At 34.3% G+C, this 9,649-nt stretch overlaps 1 protein-coding gene across 1 annotated transcript; it reads right to left on the bottom strand.

Moving 5' to 3' along the window:
* Positions 1-3,256: 3,256 nt before the first annotated feature.
* LOC100127429 (probable sucrose-phosphate synthase) lies at positions 3,257-9,349 on the bottom strand. Its single transcript, XM_003542601.5, has 13 exons — positions 8,991-9,349; positions 8,826-8,915; positions 8,499-8,749; positions 8,302-8,365; positions 7,307-8,005; positions 6,579-6,695; positions 6,280-6,411; positions 5,985-6,161; positions 5,506-5,559; positions 5,363-5,425; positions 4,336-5,280; positions 4,092-4,219; positions 3,257-3,790 (listed from the first exon to the last, which is right to left on the bottom strand). The coding sequence occupies exons 1-13, from the start codon at positions 9,168-9,170 to the stop codon at positions 3,511-3,513; spliced, it is 3,180 nt and encodes a 1,059-aa protein (XP_003542649.1). The 5' UTR covers positions 9,171-9,349; the 3' UTR covers positions 3,257-3,510.
* Between the last annotated feature and the right edge of the window lie 300 nt (positions 9,350-9,649).

Below are 9,649 nucleotides of genomic sequence, written 5' to 3' on the forward strand. Positions count from 1 at the left end.
TAAAATAATAAAGAATATATTAATAGAAATGTATGAGAGATATAAGTTTTTTAATTTTTACATATTATAGAGAGATAGTTTAGGTAAAGTTAATGATGGAAATAAATTAATAAAGTTATATACATCAAGGAAAAGAATATATCCGAGTATAAGTATGGTATAGTTTAGGTAAAATTGATTTATTAAAAGAAGTAGATTGACGTTAGTTGGTGGAGGCTCAGCTGTTGTGGCATTAATTGAGTGATAAGTGGGTTAACAGAATAATTAGGCGACGACAGGTGGCTGACTCTGACTCTAAGACCCTTTAGGCTTTACAAAATGTGCAGGCGACCATAAATTACATTTGCCCTGCGTTTTAGCCAAAAGACTGATGTTAAATTAATTGCAACCCTCCCTCCTCAACAATATTTGGAGCTGTTCAATATGGGGACATGGACATAGACATCCCTTTCTAGAAATATATAAGTAAATAACAATTTTATCCTTAAATTAATTTTTAAGACTGTTGGCACCAACTCAAAAGATATGTTTAAACTCATATTCTAATAACGTAAGAGATGATAACTTTTGAGTTTTGATTTTTTCCTTTTATTTATTAATAGGTAGAAATAGAAATGAGGCCGACAACTGAAGAAGAGTCATCCATGTCAAGAACTGCACCTGGACGGTATACGTAGATGTTTTTGCGGTCCAATATGGCGCACCACCACATTGCCACTCCTAAAAACTAAAATGTCGCTGTATGAACAGATACGCCAAACTAACTTTAATTTCTTTTATTAAATATGTGTCATAAATAACTATATTTTATCAACATTTTTTCATGACCGTATCATCGTAATTTCTAAAAATAATTAAATTTGTTATAAATATTCTCACGTAAGTTTCTTAGAAATAAAAGAATAATTTCGTACATTTACCACAGACTTTAATTTTTTATTGCAATAAAACTTATTTTTTCAACTCAAAAAAGCTAAATTATCTCACTTCTCCCATGAAAATATTTTTGTGGAAAAATTAGTAAAAACAAAATTTTCAAGAAACATTGTTTCTTGGACATTTTGTTTTTTTAAAAATACCTAATTCATTTTATTCTTATAAAAAGGCTACTAAATAATACTTCTAAAATTACAAATGTGAAACATTTTACTTTCATATTTGAATTAACACTTTCAAAAGACAAAATTAAATTATTAATGATTTTGATCAAGATTAAATTAGGGGTAAATAGCTACTTTTGTCCCTGAATGTGTATTTCGCTAACAAATATATTTTTTAAGGATGAAAATACAAAATTTAGTCCCTGGAAGTATAAAAAGTGCGACAAATATATTCGTCTGTTAACTTTTGTTTATCATCATTAATAAAATAGTCTACGTGACACATAGGAACAAATTTGTCACTGAGCGTGGTCATCTCTAATTGACAACATAAGAGCATATTTGTCATATAATATTTTTTTTGACATTTTATCTTCCCACTAATATGTTCCTAAAATATGAAAATATAAAATTTAGTCCCCGAAAGTGTAAAAAATACGACAAATATATTCAAATGTTAATAGTAGATTGCGACTAATTATTATAATTTGAAAAATAATTATAATGATTGTGACAAATTTTTTTAACAAACTTATAAATTAAATTGAGTCTAAAAGAAAAAAGAATACTTGTTTTATAAACTATAAATAATTCTTTTACACTCTAATGCTTGATGAAAGGTTCAAGTAAAAAAATGTTTATTATAAAGCATTATAGTTAAATTAGATCCATGAATAATTTTTAGGGAAAATTGTAATTACAATTACACTTTTAATTTATAAAAAATACTCACCTTCTTTGGAATGATTTTTTTAAGGTTATGATTTTTTTAAATGACCAGGCAATAAAAGATAATTGTATATGATTTTAAAAAAATTAAAAATCAACAAAGTTTTATTATAATTTATAATTTGATGATATTGCATATACTAATAGACATTTATATTTTATTATAAAAATTTATAAAAAAAACAATTAAATAAATAGTATTTGATTAAATATAAACAATGATTTTCTTATCATTTTACATTAAAATTTCTTTTTTTTTCTATATTGATAGCATTTATTCAAGAGTTAACAATCAAATGATTGATTTTTTTTGTAGTTGAAAAAAAGTAAGAAGAATTCGTCAAAACAATAAAAATTCACTTTCATTGGTAATATTTTATGCATGTCTAAAACTTTAATGAAGTTTGAAAATTATATAACGAAAATAGACATTTACCGGTGTGGTATAGCTCTCCCAAAATTTTGTCACAATAATTATAACTTTTTTCAAAAATATAATAATTAATCACAATATATTATTAACGTCCAAATATATGTCACACTTTTTAAGGGACTAAATTTTGCATTTTCATATTTCTAGACGCATTTGTTAGCGAAGTGAAAAAATAAAAAGTTAAAAAAATATTATATGATAAATATATCTTTATGCTGAGAATTAGAAATGATCAAGTTGGTAATCATTTCAGTGAAAAATTTATCTCTCTGTGCCACGTAGATTATTTTATTAACGGTGTCGAATAAAAGTTAACCGTCAGATATAAATTTTGTCGCGTTTGTCAGCAAAGACAAAGTGACTGTTTACCCTTAAATTAATATAATTTTCTTTTTCAAAAAACTAACTGTATTAAACAATTGAAATATCTCGTATTTATAATTTTGAAGATTATTTAATTACTTATTTTTTTCAAAGACTAAATCAAGTAGAGTGATTTTTTTTTTCACGAACCAATTGGGCGTTTATTCTAACTGAGTAACGAATACAAATGAATTGCAAAAGAATGGGGATGACATATAAAACTGTAACAAATAAGATTTCTCACGTCAAATGAAATATTATGGGCCACTTCATATTAGGAATCGAGTGTGCCACAAGACAAAATAAAGATGTACTTGACACTCAAGGCATAAAATACCCTATTCGAGTAGAAACCATCAAGTTTCTTTATGATTCACAAAAGGTCTGGACAATGATCTTTACTGACCTGAATTGAATCTCCTATATTCTTGGTTCTTGAATCTTGATTTTTTACTTCGTAATCTTTTTTTATAGATTTGTGTATACTGAACGAGGAAGAAGAAAAGGAAAAGAAGAAAGAGTATGTTGAGTATAAGAGGAATTTGGATATTTGCCATCCAGCGAGATTGTGATCACCAGTCACGAGATATAAGCCGGTATAAAATCGACAAAAGAAACGAGGCACGAGAAATGAGAAGTGGCCTTCATTAAAAATGTAATATGTAGATACAGAACCAACAAGGAGATAAGTGGGGAAACAAGAGGAAATATGTTTCATGGGGAAGTTTGTGAGGAAGAGAATGATATAGAAGTTACAGAGAAGAGAGGAGGAAAAAAGCTTTATGAACATTGTGGATAAAATTCAGATATCTGCTTGCTCAGAAGTAGGTTTCATAGCAGACACACACTAAGAGGCATATAACTAGAAATGACTTTCAAATTTTTTCATCCATTGAGATATCCCACTTTTTCGATCAAAGCCTGGATATCAGCACCGCTACTCCCCTCAGTTGCCTCGACGATGTTGGGGCTGTCCAATGGCGTGACATCTGAAAGAGGGTAGCTTCTGTTATTATGGAGTTGACTGATTGCACTGCTTCCCACTCCCTTCAGTATGACACTTTTGTGTAGGCCACCAAGAAGTCCTTCGTAATCTGTGTCACCGCATTCTCCAACGAACACCACCATCTTTGACAGTTCAAAACCCCATCGAACATATAGGTATCTGAAGTAAAAGCACATTAAGTCATCAGATGACACAATAGAGGAACTCCCGTAAGAGAAAAGAAAAATAGTTCCTTAGATGTAAAAGATCATGGCTGATAGTGATAACTTGCTTCTGTCCCAGCACATTTGCACAGACATCGCATAATTTCATGAAAAAATGTCAGAAAGAAATGCAGTAACTGTCTGCCTCCTCACCCCTCCATCCCAAAGGAGAGAAAAGCAGACGCCGATGTATACAAATATACAGCAATTCTAACTTTTGGCAAGATGGGATTTTTGGACTTATGATTCAACAATACCTGAGGGCTTGGGAACGAGATGCCAGCACTGGAATGACATTCAGTCTTGTCCCATTTTGACAATATATCGGATGGCAACGCAGAGCTTGGATCCGTAATAACTTGCGAAGCTCCTTCACAGGGGGAGCCTGCATAAAACAATAAAGCTCAAGTGAATCTGCACAAAAAATTCTACACTGAATCTTAATGACTAAAAATGGTTTTAAATACAAATTCATGAACTAGAAATAGAATGAAAAATTACCATTCCTGGCTTTCGCACTTTGAAAGCATAACAGTAGTCAGTAGAAAGCTGTTCAGCAGGACTCACAATTTGTTCGTCATTATCACCCTTCTTATCAGTGATTGAATCAGCCCATCGCACTAAAGTCTTCCTCAACCCTTCTCCACCCCAACGGTATTCAATGTGTGAGTGGTAATACAAGTCAACCACAAATGGGCGATCTCCGGGATTGAGGGATGGATAGTATAGATCACTGCCACTATTGCAAATATAAGCATCAAAATCAATGGGACTCAAGCCACCTGAGATTAGAAATGACTGTATCTCTGATATTGTTAATGATGTTGACAATATGAAACCTACAGTGCTCTCTGCCCTATCCTTTCCAGCAGACTCAAAGATGGCTTTAATAGTTTCAAGAAGGCTTGAAGTGGTATCACAATCCACAGCAATGACAAACAGATGTTTTCTTCTCCTTAATGGAGGAAATTTACCAGCATTTGGATTCTGATCGGATTTTTCTGTAGCCCCACCCCTGCGTGTGTCCTTAGAGATGCCCTTTGACCATGACAAAACAGCATTCTCTAATTTTGCCCCTCTATCAGCAGCATTTCCATCAGAATTCAAAGAATTGTCATTTCCACTACCCTCACTCTTCTCTCCATCTAATGAAAACTTCAGATTTAGAGACAAGTCCTGTAAATCTCTCAAGGAATCACCTGGTGAATCTGATTCTGAACTTTCACCTCCATCCTCACTTCGCTGCCATTGTGGATGCCTTGGCTTGCAAGTGGCTATTTTAGAAAGGTAAGTCTTACAGTGCTCGGGCCATGAAAATAAATGAATATTCTTTAACCCATTCTGTCTACATTTTGCCCAAAGTTGTTTGTTGCTAACAAGCTTCAAAAGAGCATCAGCAATAGACTGCTGATCATGGGGATCTACGAGCAGACCATTGTCAAGTACCTGTATTAACAACCAATCAGGCATGGAAATTTCCAAGGGAACCTTTTCAAATCAATACATAACCACTAATCAGTAAGCATACCCTATGAATATCAACAGGACCTCCATTTTTAGTAGCAACAATTGGCAAACCATGAGCAGCTGCCTGTTCAACAAATACACAAGTTAAAGTTTACATCTCCAAAAAGAAACCAATAATAAATAATTCAAGATTGAGAAGATCACCTCAATTAAGGTAAGACCAAATGGCTCAATGAAAGCTGGATTAATGAAAACACCCTGCATAAATATTGGATCTGAATGAAATGTAAAATGACAACAAAGTTTGCAGAGCAAAGAATTAAACAAGATACGATGAAGATATATTGGCTCACTTAAGAGCTTTGGCTTATGATTGATGGCATTATGGTATTATTGAAGTATACTTTTCCTTAGTTATAAATGAAATTTAAGTATTATTTGAGAACATTGAATATTAACTTGTTTTAGGTGTTGAACCGTGTATGTTGAAGTTCTTCATTAACGTGTTTCGAATGGTATGAGATGTTACAATTCACATTTAAAAAATTTAACAAACAATTCTAAAAGAAAATCACAATTCAACAACTATGCTTAAGAGAAGTACAAAGTTAGCGATTTTCTTCTAATCCATTTTAAGTTTAAATTGACAGATCATGTATTATAATCAAATAGATAAAGTTAACCTTTGTCTTTGCTGCTAGGCGATATATGTCAGGAACATCATATTGTTTGTGATGTTTAGGATATGCCACTTGCCCATACAGATCATACTTGTCAATCAACTTAAGTACCGAGAGAAGAACAGAAGCATTTGTGCTTGACATCTCATCAATTCCATCTCGGTTACCCATAATTAATGTCTGAAAAGCCAAAGGAGGGACAAATAATTGATCAGTCAGGTAAATCAATTCAGATGGCCTGAAAATCAGGAACAAATGATACTCAAAAAGTGCAGACTGATCACTCATAGTTTCATACAAGGTTGGCAAGCTCTTGAAGAGGACGGCATTCTCCAAATGCTTTTACCAAAGTTGTGATGTTCTTTTTAGGGTCTGGTCTAGCGAGAGCAAGTATCATAGGCTTGCGAGGGTTGGTAAAGAAGCGCATTATCTAGCAATCACAAAGTTTAAATTGGCATTAAATTTCATTTTGTATAAAATTACAGGAAGAACTTGCTAGTCAATAGACATCAAACCTAATCGATTATAATTCAAAAGCATTGAACTGTATAATTATTCAGGAAACATTAAACGAAATGCAGAAGGCATATTTATAACCTCAGACCAAATAGGTGGATCTTGGGGGGCAGGATGATCCAAATTTCCTTCTGGTTCACCTTCTATATCACCATCGTGTGGAACAATATGATGGAACTCCATACCAGGTGGAATTGTCTGCAAGATGCGATGAGATTATAACATCTAATTTTACATGACATACCACTTGCAATGAAATATTACTTAAAAACTAAAATCTAGCATCAGGAGCAGGACTCCACAATAACTGCTGTTATCAAATATCAAGAGGTAGTGAGGGTACTATGCAACTAAAAGCTATGCCTATAGTCTTCTAAAACAATGCATTCACAAGAAGGCAAGATACTCAATATCCGAGTTTGCTTCCATACACACAAAACAAAAGTATTTTTTTTCCTGGACAGACTAATAAGCCATACTAGTAGAAAGATGGAAAACAATACTTCATCCCCCATCCCAAGCTTAAATAAGAAATCCAATAACAAGAAAAACAGAAAAAGTGCTCATATATGACCCTATCTAATACAAATTAAGCAAGTAGCAAGACATTTTGCTTTAAGAGTCAGGTTATACAAAAAGGCTCAAATCAGTCACCAAGATAGAAAAATGAACTTACTATATCTCAATGCAAAGGTATATAAACTTGAAATTTTAACTCTAGCCACCTGAAATCTATAATTCAAAATCATGGTCCACAAGAAAGGTCATTAAGATGTAGCTTGAAAGTTTAATTTTGATCCAGTACTTACCGCCATGCGAGGCATGAATCTCCCATAGCAGCTCACATTACGCCTGATCCTTGCTCGTAGTTTACGCTCCAATACAGGATCAAAACCATCATACAAGCGCCATTGTTCTTCTATTTCCTGTCTAGTGCTTGTGATGACTATTTCAGAACCATCAAGGGCCAATTCCTCAGCTTCAATCCTACGCATAATCTTGTAAGTTGTGTTTATTTCATCCTTTGATAGTCTACCTTGCTTTAAAAGTTGTTCCAACTTATCTCGGCCAAGTGAGTGGCCAGTAAAAAGCATTGGAACATTTAATGCGCCAGACAGAAGAGCAGCAGAGTCACCTGCATCTGCATAATGTCCGTGGATGGCAACAGGCCAGACAGCATGCCCACTGCCAATCTGTTCCCCAAGAGACTTGGACATCTGTATAATGTGGTTAAGCGCTCCATCAACAAATTCAGGAATGTAAGGCCAGAGAAGTTCTTTTGGAATATATTTATCTCTTGGACCAAAGGGAATACGAACGATATAAGAACCACTGCTTTCTCCAGTGTCATCTCCAAAATCATCTGTGTCTCTTGGAGACAACATTTCCGTCGGCTCCCCATAACTCCAATCTACATCTGGCGCCGACACTTGTCTAGTTAGCAAATCAACCCGATAAACTCCTGGCATTGATCCCAATGCCCTTGCAAGTTCCACAACGTACTTAACCTGTTCAGCAGAAATACACATACAGACAGACAGAAAGATTAGTTTCCAACATATTGGCATAAGTAAAAAGCCAAGGGGTATGTTTGCTTCTATCTTCATTTCCTATTTTTCATTTTCTATTTTTTACTTTTAATTACAAAATTGTTACATTGTTTTCAATTTATTTCTGTACAATTCTTTGAAAACAATGTGTCAATTTTGTAATTAGAGGTGAAAACAGAGAATGAATTCTGAAAGTAAACGGGACCTAAGAGAATCAATCTTAACAGCAAACAAGATAAGATGAAAAGTATTACCTGACCACCCGTGTCAGAATCACGTCCCAGCTCCATATTCTCGCCTCGTATTAGGCCATGAATGCTGCAGATACATACACACTCTTTGTTAAAATCAAGAAACAAGCAGACTAACTACAAATCTACGACATTAAATTATTAATCTAATCATAATAAGGGATTGATTGAACTACGAATGAGGTGAAGGATAGACGTACCTGATGAGCACAATGTAGAGCTTCTTCCCTTTCTGACTGTTGGCCCAAGTCTCCATGGCATCAGCGGAACTGATTCTGGGCAACCTGGATCGGTTGAAGTCGCCGACGCCGCCGTGAGCGGACAAGTCACTCAAGGGATCGCCCTTCTCTCCTTCCGACAAGTCCTCCGACATATCAGCGGTGGCTTCCCTGCGACCCCGCTCGCGCTCCAAACGACGCTTGTTGACTCTCAGCGCAGTCTCACTCTCCAGCTACTCCATGATGACTAATCAGCAGTGAAAAAGAAGAAGCATAATACAAAATAGAGAGAATTAAGAGAAACAGAACCTGCTTCTTTTGGCGAGCGAGGTTCCAAATCCGCCAGCACATGTTCTCGAGCCTGGTGTTCCTCTCCTGAGGACTCCTGGTGGAGGAAGCCTGGAGGAAGGAAATCAGAGGAAGGGATGGAATAAAAGAAGAAAGAAGAAAGGAGAGAGTAGTATGGGAGGGTACCCGAACCCAAGAGCGATAGAGATCGGTCTCATCGAAGCCAATAACCTCTTGGACGAAGTAGCGAGTAGGGCTGAACCTGCCTCTCTCTCGGAGAAGAAGAGAGGACTTGGCATCGTCCAGGCCAGGACCCACGTCAAGTATAGCTTCAAGGTAGCTGTTCAGCCAATCGTTTCCTGCCATTTATACTCTGCTTCTTGCTGCTGCCAAGGAGAATTCAAACAAGTTTATGTCATCGGAAATACTTTCTTACACCGACCTAGATTGCCATCCCATCACGGAGGATATTAATCTCTTATCACGTAATCATTCAAACTTTACATTTTATTAACCAAAATCTTTATATTGTCTTTGAATATAGAAACATAAAAGAAATCAAAATTTAAATACTTCCTTTATTATTTGTCCTGCTTAGTGAATCTCTTACTATTAAATTCCAAATCTTATATCTTTCTTCCTATTAGTTAAATTGTAATTTTAGTTTTCTTTTATTTTTAATTCAATTTTTTTGTTTCTTTTTAGTTTTTTTACAATTTTTATCTCTACGTTTTAGAAAATATCTACCATTTTGGTTCAATATTAACTTTTTTATATTTTTTATTTTAATTAATTAAATTATTTTCCAATAATACCTTAAATAAATATATTAAGTCTAAAGTTTA

The sequence above is a fragment of the Glycine max genome, chromosome 13, assembly GCF_000004515.6.
Source record: "Glycine max cultivar Williams 82 chromosome 13, Glycine_max_v4.0, whole genome shotgun sequence".
NCBI classification, from domain to species: domain Eukaryota; kingdom Viridiplantae; phylum Streptophyta; class Magnoliopsida; order Fabales; family Fabaceae; genus Glycine; species Glycine max.

Bases quoted from the DNA above. Each gene is read 5' to 3' on its own strand.
- LOC100127429 (XM_003542601.5), bottom strand. From the start codon at position 9,170: ATGGCAGGAAACGATTGGCTGAACAGCTACCTTGAAGCTATACTTGAC. The intron at 8,366-8,498 runs GTACGTCTATCC...ATGTATCTGCAG, and splicing joins CTCTACATTGTGCTCATCAG to CATTCATGGCCTAATACGAG. The intron at 5,281-5,362 runs GTATGCTTACTG...TTGTTAATACAG, and splicing joins GTCCTGTTGATATTCATAGG to GTACTTGACAATGGTCTGCT.